The sequence below is a fragment of the Macaca thibetana genome, chromosome 16, assembly GCF_024542745.1.
Source record: "Macaca thibetana thibetana isolate TM-01 chromosome 16, ASM2454274v1, whole genome shotgun sequence".
Taxonomy (NCBI): domain Eukaryota; kingdom Metazoa; phylum Chordata; class Mammalia; order Primates; family Cercopithecidae; genus Macaca; species Macaca thibetana.
In genome coordinates, this window is record NC_065593.1 from 72,465,155 (window position 1) to 72,482,372 (window position 17,218).

Below are 17,218 nucleotides of genomic sequence, written 5' to 3' on the forward strand. Positions count from 1 at the left end.
TTGTTATTACTGAAGTAACTTTATAAGTTGTTAAAACAAATGCTTTGGGCTTATATATGTATGTATAATATTTTTTGAACATAAACTCAATATTTTGTTGTCTTCATAATAAAAGACACGTAGAACTGGATCACTTGACCCTTTCTCTTCTTATCTCCTTCCAGTTCAAAATGCTTAGATGTTTTTAATAGCCAGCATTCTCTTAGATCTGTTTGGGCTCAACACACTCAAGTCTTAGCACAGTCTTCTTTGTAGTTTTAGCCTTTTTCTGGAAGATTGGCTTAGTTTTTCGACCATAGCTACTCTGTTTCCTGTCATAACGCTGCTTTCCCTGGGCATACAGAGAATACTTACCCTTCTTGTACTGTGTCACTTTGTGGGGTTGGTGCTTGCCACACTTCTTACAGAAAGTCTGGTGGGTTTTAGCAACGTTTACCGTGTTTGTGTGAGCACTATGGGCACGGAAAGCTAGGCTTATATTTTTAAGACACAGAAGAATCATATATCACACTAAGCCATTTGTCTCCTATACTCACTTATTTTTTCTTTTTACACTTACTGTTATTAGTAATAAATAACATCATTGTTATTAATAATCGTGTATACACTGTTTTACAAGACAATTATCAGCTCATTTGGTACTGATCAGATTATCTAAGTTAAGACTGTCTTGGTTCCAACTGCCTGAAATATCAACCTAAACTGACTTCAGCTGGAAAAAAGTTTCTTGGCTTACCTAACTTCGAAGTCCAGGCACAGCTAGCCAGAGCTGGATTCAGGGGTCAGGTGATGTCATCAGGACTCAGTTTCTCCCTGTGAATCAGCTCTGCTTTTTCTCTATAGACTTCAGTTGCTGACACTGTAAGAAAAATGGCTGCGGTATATTCAACCACCTGTAGCTTCTCAGAATTTAGATTCAGCTGGAAGGAGTATCAGTTTCCTTCCCAGAAGCCTCAGCAAGTCTCGTGGTGTCTCATTGGCTCTTACAGGGTCATATGTCCTACCCTGAGCCAATCCCTGTGTTCATGACTGTGAGGCTCATATTGGCCAGTTAGTGTCACATGCCACCCCGCACAGGAACCACATGGTCTGAGAGATGGGGGGAGGTGAATTCTCAAAGGGAAATTGTGGGCTTTTATTACCAGGAAAGGGAATGGGTATTTGGTGGCAAAACAACTAATGTTCATTGCATGGTATTAGTCTCTTTTTATAGGTCAGCAGCAGATCAGAGGAGTTAGTGGATTTGGATTAGAGTGCTGGTTTCTGATTTCAGCTTTCTTGCTTGTGAAGTCACATCCTCCAAGTCAGTGTTTCTCATAGGGATAGGAGTTTGCAGGAAATTAGTGTTTTATGTTCTTTTGATAGAAGTTTGGATAATTTTTTTTTTCTTTGAGAAGGAGTCGTGCTCTGTTGCCCAGGCTGGAGTGCAAAGGCATAATCTCAGCTCTCTGCAACCTTCGCCTCCTGGATTCAAGCAGTTCTCTTGCCTCAGCCTCCCGAGTAGCTGGGACTACAGGCACGTGCCACCACACCCAGCTAATTTTTTGTATTTTTAGTACAGACAGGGTTTCACTGTGTTAGCCAGGATGGTCTTGATCTCCTGACCTTGTGATCCACCTGCTTCTGCCTCCCAAAGGGCTGGGATTACAGGCGTCAGCCTCCACGCCCAGCCAAGTTTGGATAATTTTTAACAGGAAGAGAAAGAGTCAAGACAGATGGGGTGGACCTCAGCAATGGGCGAATGTGATGCTTCTTCCTACATTAGTGTGCTTAATGTGACTCAGCTCCAGTGACTTCCGTTCCCTGGGCCACTCTGTCCCCATGGGAAAAATCCTTAGAGACCCAACTTAGCCAGTATCTGCCCTTGAATCTGGCTGTTAGGTTCAGGTAGCAGGATCACGTACAATAGATACAGATGTATCCATGTGTCCTAGACAGGGTGTCAGCTATACTCTTGAAGTATATCTGGGAGCTGTCCTTGTTTAGAAGTACTTCTAGATCTCTCATTGTGTATTATCCATAGTCCATTTTAGCATGGCCTGAGATGTTTTCTCATTTTGACTTTGACAGACAGTTTTGCTTTTATGCTTGATAAACCACTTTAGCTTCTTCAGAAGGAGTGGGTACAGTAAGGTCATGCTGTTTTCTGAAAAACTCGAAAAAACAGCTGAAGGGAGCATGCGTTGGATTGAGTTCCACACTACAGCTAGGTGACCCTACTGTGATTCAGGTAGACCTTGGAAACTAGGTATCAGGACCTGATTCACAAAGGTAATCGGGGTAGATACTCACTTCTGAGGAAGGCACCTGGGTCATAAATTGAGTCATTTCCTCTCAAAGCTCCTGAAATTCATAGTTCTGCCCTTAATCTCTACTTATATATTAATGTTATCAAGATCTCTCTGACTAATATGCTTGGGGATCAATGTTGATAGTAGTCTTTGTGATCATCCCTCATAGCCAGATTTAGGGTTTAGCTAATCCTTATCAGTGACTTGCAGATATACTTATTTCTCCAATGGCTATTCTTTGCGTAATCATTACCGTGTATTGAGATGGAGAAAATAGGTGAAAATAATTCCTCTGTCAAGTAGGTAAAGTAATTACATAGAATAATACTTTATTGTCTGTACTCTATTGCATGTTGAGATCAGTAAAGTGATTTCAGCTTTATATAGGCTGGGTGTGGTGGCTCACGCCTGTAATCCCAGCACTTGGGAGGCCAAGGCGGGATGATCTGTTGAGGCCAAGAGTTTAAGACTAGCCTAGGCAACACAGTGAGACCCTGTCTCTACAAAAAAATAAAAAAAGAAATCAGCCAGTTGGCATGCACCTGTAGTCCCAGCTTCTCGGGAGGCTGAGGCAGGAGGATCATTCCGAAGTGTGAAGCTACAGGAGCTATGATTGCACCACTGCACTCCAGCATGGGCTGCAGAGCGAGACTCTGTCCCCCCGCCCCCCCAAAAAAAGCTTTATATAAAGTGAAAATAAGGAATTTTAGGGACATAATAATAGCTAACACTTATTGAGCACTTATGTCCCAGGCATTCTTTTAAGTACTTTATGGTATTATTTCACTTAATCCTTACAGTAACCCCAGGAGGTAGGTATTAGTTGTGTTCCCAGTTTAGAGGTGAGCAAGTTGAAATAATCCATGTAAACCCCCTTGCCTCAGGCCATGCAGCTGGAGAGTGGTACAGCTGGTGAATTCTGAACACAGGTCCTCTGGCTCCTAGTCTGTGCTCTGGATCACTGTGCTGTACTCATTCCTAAGAAAGATTTTAGCTGGTACATTATTAGCTTTGTTTTCTTACTACTTCTTTTTGTATTATTTGTCTGGATCTGAGCTGGGAGTTCTGTAGGGAAGATTTGCTAATTCTAGGGCCTCTGGTATCCATGGACTTATGAATCTTGTGTTGCTGTTATCTGGCAAGCAGTGTGTGCTTGTCTATATTAGTAGTTCTCAACTAGAGCTGATTTTACCCTCTCCAGACGTTTACTGAAGACATATTTGGTTGTCACAGTCAGGGGATGTGCTACTGGCATCAGCTGGTAGGGACTAGGGATAATGATTGCTAAATAACCTACAGGGCACAGAACGGCCCACAACAAAAAATTATTAAGCCCAAAATGTTAATAGTGTTGATATTTTATATCTGGACTATATCATAAGTTAGTAATTATTTTGTAATGCCACTCTTTGTCTAATGGGCAACATTGCTGTAGTGATACAGAAATTGTTTTTGACTTTTGTTGAATAATTGATTTCACCCACATCAATATATGTTTGTATAAGAAGCATACATACCAACTGTGACTTAAATATTTAAATCCCCTTACCCTTAAACTAAACTGGGAATTACGGCCCCTTCCCCCACCCCCTGAGGAAGTTTAAACGGAAACCCTGTAGAAGACCAAGGATAAATACTCTTTTTGGAGGGGTGGGGGGGGAGGTTATCTTAATAACACAATTAGATTTCTCTTTTTATATTAAAGTGTTAATTTAGGCTTGGTGCAGTGGCTCACACCTGTAATCCTAGCACTTTGGTAGGCTGAAGCGGGAAGACAGCTTGAGCCCAGGAGTTTGAGACCAGGCTGGGCAACATAGGGAGACCCCGTCACTACAAAAATAAAATAAAAACAATTTAGGCGGACATGGTGGTGCATGCCTGTAGTCCCAGCTACTTGTGATACTGAGTTAGGAGGATTGCTTGAGTCTGGCAGGTCAAGGCTGCAGTGAGCAGTGATCGTACCACTCTGCTCGAGCCTAGTAACAGAGTGAGACCCTGTCCCAAAAAAAGTGTTAAAATTAATTAAAAATTCCAAACTGAGAAAAGTAGGGAATATTATATTGTACCACATGTGTAAATCCCCAACATTGAACAAATGCTGACAGATATTGTTGAAGTCCTGTTTGAACTCTTCCTTATCTCATTGCCTAGCTATTTCTACTGTTTTGGTAGACCAAGAATCTCAAAAGCTGAAGGGGCTTAGACCTCTTCAGATGTCTGTCATCTTGCCTCTTGCCACTCTCTATGGGCTGCCCATCAATGACTTTTCTACCCTCATCTTGCACTGCAGTTTATTGGCAGCAGATGGCTATAGCACAGTGAGGAGAGGGCAGGGCCCGTGTGTCATTATCAAAGCTGGGAAGGCTGGCAGAGAATGTATATGTAGGCTGGAGGCAGGCGGAAGGGACAGAGAAGTACCATGAAGCCAGCTGGTTAAGGTGGAAGGTAGGGAAGAGCAGGAGAGAGAGAAGGTGGATGCAGGCATGGAAAGCAATCTGTAAGTCTGAGAGAGATGGTCAGCAAGAGGGACTGTTTGGAACAGTATTGTGAATGTCAGGTCAAAGGATGTCGGTCTTCTGTGTCCAAGTTTACTGCTCCTGCTATGAGTGATATAGGTAGGGAGAAACAATGTGTAAACTCCTGCTATTTCTTACTTGGACTATTTTAGTGATCTCTTACTAATGGCAGTGCTTGCCATTTCTTCCCCTGTGGCAAGCCTGTGGTTTCTTCTACTTCTAACCAGTTCTTTATAGAGCTGGTCGGACTTATATTTGATAGATTCCTTCCTTATTTAAAAAATTTCATTGTGTTCCATTGCCTATGGAATAAAACCCTCGTTTCTTGTTGTGGCATTTGAGGTCATTCATAGTTTCTCTTACTTTTCTGTACCTTGAGTTTAGGCTGTGTACTTTCTCCCCTTGGTGATTCACTTGAACTCTTCTCTCTGAAAAGCTCGCATTTGCTCTCTCTATCATCTGTATGGTGAACTCCTGTTCACCTTTCGCAATCAGCTCATGCCTTTAGGCAGATGGAATAAGTCTTTTTTGTAATTGTTCATTTGTGCTTTGCCTCTCTTGCTAGAATCTGAGTTTCTTGAAAGCAGTGATGACATGCCCTGTCTTTGTATTCATTGCTGCTAGCATAGGGCCTAGCCCTTGAGAAATGTTTGTTGAATTGAATTAATGGACAGTTCAAACAGTTCCAACCAGTTTTTTAATTGGTGGGAAATAATCCTGCATGGTATAGATTTTGGTTTTCTGCAATCATGGTCACAGAACTGTGAGAATGAAATTAGAAAACTGAAATTTGGAGGTTTGGATATGAAATGTTTCTGTCCCTTTGGTTAAGAAAGGGAATCCTTTATGGTTTGTTGAATACTTTGCAATATTCACAGTCATATTTCATTTCTAAATTTGTCTCATTTATAAATTTGTTATATTGTTGGTATGATCTTGGCTTATGATTGACATTTTGCTTGAATCTTAGTAAAGACTTCATAAAATATCAAAGAGAAGTATAGATTTTGTAGCATCAATAGCTGCTGCTTAGCCATGACCTTGATCAAAAGGCTAGCTGAGAGTGTTCAGATAGATAATTAAGCCAGCTGAGATAGGAATGGGGCTAGAATTTATAATTAATAAGTTTTAAAAACCTTCTCTTGTTCTTTCTCCCTGTCTGTAGGATTTTTGTCCCTGAGTCATGGAAGACAGAAGAGCGGAAAAGTCATGTGAACAAGCATGTGAATCACTTAAGAGGCAGGACTATGAAATGGCCCTCAAGCACTGCACAGAGGCCCTTCTTTCTCTAGGCCAGTACTCCATGGCAGACTTCACAGGGCCTTGTCCTTTGGAAATAGAACGCATCAAAATCGAGAGTCTTCTCTACAGAATTGCCTCATTTTTGCAACTGGTGAGTAAACACTGTCAATAAGCCAATGCTGAACTATGTAAAATGGCCTTTTTCATTGAGTGGGGACGATACAAATAGCTAATTCTGGGCCGATGAGATGTGAGTGAAGTGGCTGGTGATTGCTGAGTATCTTTGAGGCAAGGTAACTATGTTTTTGAACCTTGAAAATTATATTACTTTAGGGCATTTTGGACTATGCACTCACTCAACAAGTATTTATTGAGTATGTACTGTGTATTAGACACTGTTCTAGGTTCTTGTTATATATATTGATGAAAGAGAAAGAAAAGTCTCTTCTTTATGATACTTTTTCTAGTAGGAGAACAGAAAATAAACAGTAAACATTATAAAAAATAAACACTGGCCGGGCATGGTGGCTCATACTTGTAATCCCAGCACTTTGGGAGGCCGAGGCAGGTGGATCACGAGGTCAGGAGTTCGAGACCAGCCTAACCAACATGGTGAAACCCTGTCTCTACTAAAAATACAAAAATTAGCCAGGCATGGTAGCGCGTGCCTGTAATCCCAGCTACTCAGGAGGCTGAGCCAGGGGAATCGCTTGAACCCAGGAGGCAGAGGTTGCAGTGAGCCGAGATTGCACCACTGTACTCCTCCAACCTGGGTGACAGGGTGAGACTTCGAGACTCCGTCTCAAAAAAAATAAAATAAAACAAACCAAAAAAAACCACCATAAATTGTTAAAAGGTAATAACTGCATGAAAAAAGGAGAACAGGGCAGGGGAGATTGGGAATATTGGGATTAGAGATGGGGTTACAATTTTAAATAGAGTGGCCAAGGCAGGCCTCATTGAGAAGGTGATAACCAGAGGCAAGGGGTTGAGCCATGTGCAAAGCTGGTGGAAGGGCATTACAGGCAATGGAAACAGACCCAGCAGCAGAAGCATGCCTGCTGTGCTTGAGTAGCAGCTAGGAGTTAGTTTGGCCAGAATAGAGTGCGCGTGGTGGAGAGGTGGGAGGACTAAAGCCTGTGGGGCCCACTGGCTCGTGGTAAAGACTTTGGTTTTTACTCTCTGTGAGTTGGGGAGCTAATGACAGGGCTTTGGGCAGAGGAGTGGCGTGATCTAATTTAACAGGAATTGTTTGACTTTTGTGCTGAGAATAAACTGTAAAGGGATAAGCGTTGATGCAAAGATACTAGGTTGGAGACTATTAGAATAATCCAGGCCAGAGTGGCTCAGATCAGAATGGTAGCAGTGGAGATAGTGAGAAGTAACTAGGTTTTGGTTTACACATTGAAAATAGAAGCAATCAGGTTTCCTGATGTATTGAACGCAGGGAATGAGGGGGAGCAGTCGCAGTTACTTACTTCGATTCTTTTTGTCTGAGCAATTGGAAGAATGGTGTTTCCTTCAACTGAGGTTAGAAGGCTACAGCTAGGGAGGAGGTTTTGTTGGGGAAGGTGGGAGTTGAGTTTTGGACATACCAAGTTTGAGATGTCATTCAGATACCCAGGTGAGGATGCTGAGTAAGCAGTCAGATACGCACGTATGGAATTTGGGAGAGAGATTCATTGAAGAGTGTGGGACAGAAGGGCTGTATGACGTCTTGTGCCTGTTTAGAATCACCAAGGGAAAATGAGCATTATAGGGAAGAGGCGAGGACTGAGGGCCGAGTCTTGGGCTGCTACAGTGTCAATAGGTTGGGGAGCAGAGCAACAACCTGCAAAGCACCCTAAAGAGCAACCCTGAGGAAGGGGGAAAGTGTGAGAGTAAGGAGTCCTGGTAGCCACGTGAAGGAAGGAAGTGTGTCCAAGTGAGAAAATGTTGAGTGGTGTCAGCAGCTGCCAAGAAAGCCGTGAGAATGAGTCTGAGTGGGCACATGTGAATCGTGTGGGTCCATGTGGATGCAGCAGAGGTCACTGGTGATCTCATGTGAGTGGCTTCCTTGGAGTAGTGGGTGAAAGTCTGCTTAAAAAGAGAGTTTAGGAGAGAATTGGAGGAAGGAATTGAAATACAGCAACATAGACAACTCTTGAAGAGGTTTGCCATGAAGAGACACCAAAGAGAAAAAAAGAAAGAGAAAGGAAAAGGAAAAAGAAAAAGGAATGGTAGTTAGTGGGAGAGATAAAGTCAAGGGACTTTTTTTTTTTAGATGGGAGAAATAACTGTATTTCTGTATAGAAATGAGCCAATCAAAAGCAAAAAATTAGTGATTTAGGACAAGTCGAGGAGGCTTGCTGGAGTTGCTGTACCTGCGTAGGCAGCTGAGTTGATCTGCACAGGCGTAGGTTGACTTTAGAAAGGAGCACGATAGTATGTCTGTTAACAGGTAGAAGGAAGACAGAGTGTATGCTGGGAAGTGGGGAGACATGGTGACAGTCTATGAAAAATTCTCTTCTTGTGGCTTCAGTTTTCTCAGTAAAGCTGTTGGCGGGGAAGGAGGTGCTGGTGAGTTAGAGAAGGTGAGAAGTAGGAGTAGGGGTCCATGGACTAGGAAGTACACTATGACGTTTATTTGTAGAGTGCGCTATAATCCTCAGAGGGCACATGTGTTAGCTTTGCTCTGTGAATAGTAAGTTTACAACATTAATGATTAAACTTTGAAACAAAGCCAAGTTTCCCTTTGATAACATTTCTGTTAAAAGCAGCTGTTGAAATACTTAATTTTATCTTGTATTTTTGTTTTGCAGAAAAATTATGTGCAAGCTGATGAAGATTGTAGACATGGTATGTTTAAAAGTGAGACTTTTGAATTATTGAACTGAACATGTTTAAGGTTTGATTTTTTTTTGGGGGGGGGTGCTAATTTAAAAAGTGATGATAATGTTTAAAAAGCCCACCTTACTGTGGGGGCTAGTGACTGATTTGGATGATGACATTCCCACTAAACTGGGCATACCTGTGAACATTGCTGTTATTCATGAATGTTTACGTTCTTGTCACTCCCCTGGGAACATTGATGATGTGTCCTTTTAAAGTTTGTGTGAGGCCGGGTGTGGTGGCTCATACATGTGATCCCAGCACTTTGGGAGGCCGAGGTGAGCAGATTACAAGGTCTGGAGTTTGAGACCAGCCTGGCCAATATGGTGAAACCCCATTTCTACTAAAACTGCAAAAATTAGCTGGGCGTGGCGGTGCATGCCTGTAGTCCCAGCTACTTGGGAGGCTGAGGCAGGAGAATCGCTTGAACCCAGGAGGCGGAGGTTGCAGTGAGCTGTTATCGCACCGCTGCACTCCAGCCTGGGCGACAGAGTGATACTCCGAGACTCCGTCTCAAAAAAAAAAAAAAAGTTTGAATAGTTCTAGTCATGAGGGCCAAAGTTTGAGAAATGTAACTCACGTTGAATAAAATGTTAAGCTTACCTAGATACATGGAAAGGATGGGCCTGTCCCTCCTAAAATGTCTTTCCTTCTTGATCAGAAGATCTTCCTTAGAGAGGAGACTAGCTAGAATGCTCTTTAGTAATTTTTCCTGTTTTTTTCCCCCCCTCTTTGAGACAGAGTCTTGCTCTGTTTCCCGTGCTGGAGTGGGGTGGGGTGATCACAGCTCACTGCAGCCTCTACCTTCCAGGCTCAAGCAGTCCTCCTGCCTTAGCCTCCCAAGTAGCTGGGACTACAGATGTGTGCCACCACACCCAGCTGATGTTTTTATTTTTTGTAGAGATGGTTTTACCGTGTTGCCCAGGCTGGTCTCTTACTCCTGGGCTCAAGGGATCCGCCCATCTTGTCCTCCCAAAGTGCTGGGATTACAGACATGAGCCACCGAACTTGGTTTCCTGTTTCAGGCAGGAAATTGAGATTAATAAGATTCTTGCTCTTCGAGTACTCATAGGAATCCTTTTCTTTGTGGTGGTTGCTGTTTACTAAAATGAATCTAGGAGTGAGTGGGAGAAGAGTTCACTGTACAGTCTCACACACATTTGGTGGAATTGTTTGCAGAGCTCAGCGATTTGACTAACGCAGTATTTCATTCATCCAGAATTTGGGGGTAACGGTGCTGAGATACTTAACATGAGTTAATTTTTTTTTCCCCCTGCTTACTCCTTTGTGTTAACACTTTAAAAAGTATTAGGCCGGGCGCGGTGGCTCATGCCTGTAGTCCCAGCACTTTGGGAGGCTGAGGCAGGTGGATCACTTGAGGTCAGGAGTTCGAAACCAGCCTAACCAACATGGTGAAACCCCGTCTCTACTAAAAATACAAAAATTAACCAAGCATGGTGGCACGTACCTGTAATCCCAGCTACTCGGGAGGCTGAGGCAGGCAAATCATTTGAACCTGAGAGGCAGAGGCTGCAGTGAGCCAAGATTGTGCTACTGCACTCCAGCCTGGGTGACAGAGTGAGACTCTGTCTGAAAAAAAAAAAAAAGAAGTATTAACTATGTTTGCTGTAAACCTTACAAAACTATGTTACATACTGTTGTGGCCTTTGAACATAATTTAACCGTTCATTAAAGATTCTTTGACCTTTGTTCACCTCATTTCCTAGAAGTATATGCTTTGAAAGTTAACTAGAAATTAAGAGATATCTAGTAGAATTTTCCTTTAAAAAAATCCCTGCTATCTATGGGAATTTTAAAATTACAATGAGCAAACAGTAATAAGTCAAATAATATAGAGGAATAATTTATCCTTCCCCCATCTGAAGAAATTATTGTTAGTAGTTTGCTGTATGAGAAAGGTCTTCTGTGCCTTTATAGTGACAAACAGAAGTGCTTATGATACATAGAAAGTTTTTCCTTTAAAAATTAAAAAAGAGTTATATTGTGATCATCTCCTAACAGCTTGCTTTCTTACATATCAGTATACCATGAATATTGTTCTAAATTAATACACTGGCTCCAATTCCTGTTTAATATTCCATGGAGTGGTTGTACTGCTCTTTATTCAACTATTCCCATATTGATGGGCATTTAGGTGGTTCTGCTTTTCTGGTTTGTCATTATAAACCATCCTGTAATAGACAAGTTCTTTCTTTTTGTTGCCCTTTATAGGATAGTCTTAAAAGTTGGATTTCTGGGTTAAGGAGTATGTACACTTTTTGTTTTTATTTTATTTTATTATTATTATTATTATTATTTTTGAGATGGAGTCTCGCTCCGTTGCCAGGCTGGAGTGCAGTGGTGTGATCTCAGCTCACTGTACCCTATGCCTCCCAGGTTCAAGCGATTCTCTTGCCTCAGCCTCCCGAGTAGCTAGGACTACAGGCATGTGCCACCATGCCCAGCTAATTTTTGTATTTTTAGTAGAGACAGGATTTCACCATGTTGGCCAGAATGGTGTCAATCTCTTGACCTCATCACCTGCCTGCCTCGGCCTCCCAAAGTGCTGCGATTGCCTATAATTTTAATAGACACTGTCAGATTAGTTTCAGATGCACACACCCACAGCAATAGACGAGACTGCCCAGTCTGTAATCTATCACTGAAACCTGTCAGTGTTGAAATTTTGCCAATCTCATGTGTGAGAAATAGTTCCTCTTCAGTTTTCATTGCCCTGAGTACTAGTGAAATTGATAGTCTTGTTATTTTGAAGATGTACAAACCAAAGTCTTAGAAAGTTCAGTGACTTAGGGAAAGTCTTACAAAAGTAAATGCTGAAGGAGCATATGGACATATGTTGCATTATTCTGTTAATTGTTTTACTTAGCATTTTAAAATCAGGTGCTATTTCACAACTTTTGAATCACTAAAATACAAGTTTATCCATTGCCTAAGATAAAGTTGTCATGAAATGATTATGCTTCTGTGGTACTGGTGGAGTATGGAATGGAATGCAACTTGGTAATATAGTCATACCCTTGGCTCACTAATCTCATTTCTGGAATACTATCCTAAATCAGTAATCCAAAAGAGAAAATACTGTATACAGAGTGGTAGTCATTGCAGTGCTGTGTATAAAAGTGAAAAATAGGTTAGCTTGCAATAAGGAAGGAGTTCATTAATTACATTCTACACATTCCTTGTTCCCCTTTATGTGATAAGTAAGAGCTTGGAAAATGGTCATTTTTAAAATAAATCCAAAAGCAGTATATCCAGAGTTGTTTATTTGAAATAGACATTTGGAAATATTGGCCAAGATTATACATGCATATTAATAGTTGTAGAGTTCTGCTGTTACATGTAATTTTTTCTTTTCAACTTTTAGTAACATTATTTTTGTGTAAGAGGAAATACTATGGTTAGACAGTAATAAAAAGTAACATGTGAACCTCAGTCTCTGTTAATTATAGTTTTGTAATGCTAAGATGCTTCCAGGGATGGTCATGGATAGCTTGTAGTTTAAGCACCCCAGACCGTTGACTTCTTATGTTTGCATTTTATATACAGTGTAGCCTTTTTTTTTTTCTTTTGAGAAGGCATCTCTTGCTGTCGCTGTCGCCCAGGTTGGAGTGCAGTGGTGCGATCTCAGCTCACTGCAACCTCTGCCTCCAGGGTTCAAGCGATTCTCCTGCCTCAGCCTCCCCAGTAACTGGAATTACAGCCACCTGCCATCATGCCCAGCTAATTTTTGTATTTTTGTAGAGATGGGGTTTCACCCTATTGGCCAGTCTGGTCTTGAACTCCTGTCCTCAGGTGATCTGCCCGCCTTGGCCTTACAGCATAGTCTTGATGTCTGTTCTCTTACTGTCAGGCTATCGATTTGCATTCTTCCAACTCTCAACATGCCTCATTGCAGCTACTCTCCCTGTCCACTTGCAGCTTCTGACCTACTGTGGGTTAGGAAATCAGACCAGCAGTCTTCATCATGGAATTAAAAAGCAATCTTTTATTTTCCTTCCCTTTCCCCTTCCCTTCCCCCTTTCTTCTTTTTTTGAGACAGAGTTTCGTTCTGTCATTCAGGCTGGAGTGCAGTGGTGTAATCTTGGCTCACTGCAACCTCTGCCTTCCGGGCTCAAGCAGTTCTCCCGCCTCAGCCTCCTGAGTAACTGGGATTACAGGCATCCGCTACCATGCCTGGCTAATTTTTGTATTTTTAGTAGAGAAGGGGTTTCACCATGTTGGCCAGGGTGGTCTCGAACTCCTGACTTCAAGTGGTCCGTCTGCTTTGGCCTCCCGAAGTGCTGGGATTATAGGTGTGAGCCACTGTGCCCGGCCCATTATTTCTTTTTTAATATGAAAAATGTAAGACATACAGGAAAGTAGAGGAAATGATATAATAAACATTCATATTCTCAAAACTATGATTGAACAACTAATATTTTGCCATATTTACTTCATTTTTCTGAAATATTTGAGAATAAAGACATCATGACATTTACCCCTAAATACTTCAGTATACCTCTCTAAAAAATAAGATCAAGACCGCATAACCACAATATTATTATTAGCATAATAGAATCGATGTAATTCCCTAATAATTCCCTAACCTATCTAAAGTCCAGTCCTTAATCAAATTTACCTGTTTTTCTGTCCCCAAAGTTTTTTTTTTTTAATGGCTGATTTGTTTAAACCAGGAACTGATTAAAGGTTATAAAATTTTAAAGCTGGAATTCTGCTTCAATAAGAGTAAACATACTCTGAGTTAGGACTCAAGGGCACCTTTTTAAGTTCTGGGTTTCAGTTCCAAGTTCATTGTTGTATTCTGGATAGTGAAGATTGCCAAGCCAGTGACCACTGGGTAAGTGAGGTAGTTAAGTCACTTTTCGTTGTCTGAACATCAGTCGTATTTGGCATAACACAAAAACTTTGATGAAATAATGATTCTATTTTTGCCTTTGGAATAGTCATTATATAGGAAACTTACTTTTCTTTTTCTTTTTTTTTTTTTGAGACGGAGTCTCGTTCTGTCGCCAGGCTGGAATGCAGTGGCGTGATCACGGCTCACTGCAACCTCTGCCTCCCGAGTTCAAGTGATTCTCCTGCCTCAACCTCCCAAATAGCTGGGACTACAGGCATGTGCCACCACGTCCAGCTAATTTTTGTATTTTTAGTAGAGACAGGGTTTCACCATTTTGGCCAGGATGGTCACCATCTCTTGACCTCGTGATCTGCCCGCCTTGGCCTCCCAAGGTGCTAGGATTACAGGTGTGAGCCACTGTGCCTGGCCATTTTTTTACACTAAAAAAAGAATGAGGTAAATGGAGAAAGTAAAATCAAAAGAAAGTAATCTTATCAACTAAGAGTATTATACCACTTGTAATATGTAGGTTAAACTTAATCATCATAAACATCAATGAAAATTTTTTATGAGGCTGTAAGATTTGTAAACCCTAGCTGAGGGTTTTGTTAATGTAAGAAGTCATCATTGCAAACAAAGGGGCTTGGGTCGTCTATTGACGTTTATTGTTGTGAGACTTGGCCTGTGAAGTAAATGATTCAGTAATCAACAACTGCTGTTAAAGAGGCTGACTGTTAGAAAGGCAAATTGATAGGCGATTGGTTGAAACTTCTGTACTCTCTCTGGGGGAGGAAGTGATATCTGTAACTATCTTTCTTCTCAGAAGAATTTGTTTATTTGGAGATGGCATGTCACGGTGTCACCCAGGCTGGAGTACAGTGGCGCGATTATAGCTCACTGCAGCCTTGAAATCCTGGGCTCAAGTGATCCTCCTGCTTCAGCCTCCCCAGTAGCTGGGACAACAAAGTATGTGCCAGCACACTTGATTAATTTTTGTTTTGTATTTTTTGTAGAGATGGGGTTCTGCTTTGTTGCCCAGGCTGGTCTTGAGTGATCCTGGCTTCAAGCGATCCTCTTGCCTCATCCTCCCAAAGTGTCGGGATTACAGGTGTGAGCTACTGCACCTGGTCCTCAGAAGAGTTTTGATTAGTTTCTATGGTAATTAAAAATCTTATTGCAAAAAATATTTAATGAATGGGGTAACAGTATTTATTTAGAATTATCACAGGGTCGGGCCCTCTGAAATATGTTGTTTAGTCAAATTGTATTACCATTCCAGTTTTACAGATGAGCAGACAGACTTTGTGAGATTAAGTTACTTGCTTAAGACCACAGAGCCAGTCCAGAGTGGAAGTGTGGTTTTGAACTGAAGTCTTTCTAATCTGAAAGGGCGTGCTGCTTTGCTTTATCCTCAGCTAGTACTTGTGTATACTTCAGCTTTGTTTTGTTTTTGAGACAGAGTCTCGCTCTGTTGCCCAGGCTGGAATGCAGCGGCGCGATCTTGGCTCACTGCAACCTCTGCCTCCTGGGTTTAAGCGATTCTCCTGCCTCAGCTTCCTGAGTAGCTGGGATTACAGATGCCCACCACCATGCCTGGCTAATTTTTGTATTTTTAGTAGTGATGAGGTTTCACCATGCTGGCCAGGCTGGTCTCGAACTCCTGACCTCAGGTGATCCACCCATCTCGGCCTCCCAAAGTGTTGGGATTATAGGCGGGAACCACTGCGCCCGGCCTACTTCAGCATTTTGCAGATGCTTTTATCTCCTTTAGCCTAAAAACTTGGAAAACAGGCACAAAAAGAACTGTATTATTCTAGAAATGAAAAAAATTGAGCCTCGGGATCGCTTAAATAATTGTAATATTAGTGTGCTGGAGACAAGAATTTCAGTATTTAAGCTCCTGTGCCATACCATGTTTTTGTTTTTTGTTTTTGTTTTTTAATTCCCCAGGCTTTTAAAATAGAGATGCAGTTCAACAACCAACCTGCCTTCTTTCCTTCCTGCCTTCCCTTCCTTCCTTCCTCCCTCCCTTCCCTTTTCTTCCCTTGCCTTGCCTTTGCCTTTGCCCTTGCCTTTGCGCTTGCCCTTGCCTTTGCCTTGCCTTCCTGCCTCGCGTCGTCTCTCCTCTCCTCTCCTCTCTTCTTTCTTTTCTTTTCTTCTTTTCTTTTCTTTTTTCTTTTTCCTCTTTTCTCTTTTCTTTTTTTTTGAGACAGAGTTTCAATCTGTCACTCAGGCTGGAATGCAATGGTGTGATCACAGCTCACCTCAGCTTTGATGACCTTCTGGGGCTCAGGTGATCCTCCCGCCCCAGCCTCCCAAGTAGCTGGGACTATAGGCACATGCCACCACAACCAGCTAATTTTTGTGTGTGTGTGGTGTTTTTTTTTTTTTTTTTTTTTTTTTTTTTTTTAAGAAATGATGTCTTGCCATGTTGCCCAGGCGTGTCTCGAACTACTGGGCTCAAACAATCCTCCTACCTCGGCCTCCCAAAGTGTTGGGATTACATATGTGAGCCACTGCACCCAGCCTTAACAACATTTCTTAATTCATTGTTTGTTGGATCCAGTTACAAACTATTTTTTAAAAAAATTTATATATAAGCTTTATTTATTTCAAACTCTTTATTCTGAAATAATTATAGGTTCACAGGAAGTGGCAAAGATAGTGCAGAGGTCCCATGTACCCTTCACCTACTTTCCCACAGTTGTTATGTCTTACGTAACTAGCACCATATCAAAACAAGGAAATTAACATTAGTACAAGGAGTGTGTGTATTCTGTGTCATTTTGATCATGTGTAGACTGATTTAACCGCCAACACAATTAAGATACAGAACTGCTCCATCATCGTGAAGATCTCGCTTGTGCTGCCTCCTACCTTTTACAGTTTTTTTTTAAAAAAACTTGTTTTTTTGTTGTTCTTTCTCAGGAAATGTACTACTCCTTTACAGTCACACTCAACCACCCTTCCTTACTACCTTTCCTAACCCTTGGCAACCACTAATCTGTTCTTCAGCTCTCTAATTTTGCCACTTTGAGAATGTAATAAAGAGTTTTCTCATCATTTGTGGTTCTTTGTTCCAAAATGAGGTTGATAACATGGAAAAGCAATTTGATTATTTTAAATAACACCTTTAGGAAAAAAAATAGCAGTGTTTTGTACTTGCAGTATTTGTACTTCAGATTACCAGCTAATTTGGAATGGAATCATACAGCATATGACCTTTTCAGATGGCTTTTTTCCACTCACCATGGTCCTCTTGAGATCCATCCATGCTGTTTTTGTTTTTGTTTTTGTTTTGAGACAGGGTCTTGCTCCGTCGCCCAGACTGGAGTGCAATGGCTTGAGCTCAGCTCACTGTACCTTCAGCCTCCTGGGTACAGGCAGTCAGCCTCCCAAGAAGCTAGGATTATGGGCATGCGCCACCACGCCTGGCTAAT

General features: G+C 41.6%; 1 protein-coding gene and 1 pseudogene across 3 annotated transcripts in view; one reads left to right on the top strand and one right to left on the bottom strand.

The window, feature by feature from the left end:
- Nucleotides 1–17,218, top strand: part of HELZ (helicase with zinc finger) — a 176,288-nt gene that overhangs the window by 20,215 nt on the left and 138,855 nt on the right. For all 3 annotated transcript variants that reach the window (XM_050762384.1, XM_050762386.1, XM_050762385.1), the window contains 2 exons: nt 5,973–6,200; nt 8,851–8,887. In XM_050762384.1, coding sequence (XP_050618341.1) covers nt 5,991–6,200; nt 8,851–8,887 — 247 coding nt within the window. In that variant the 5' untranslated portion in view covers nt 5,973–5,990. The remainder of the gene's footprint in view (nt 1–5,972; nt 6,201–8,850; nt 8,888–17,218) is intronic.
- On the bottom strand, nt 87–611 carry LOC126938325 (60S ribosomal protein L36a-like; annotated as a pseudogene).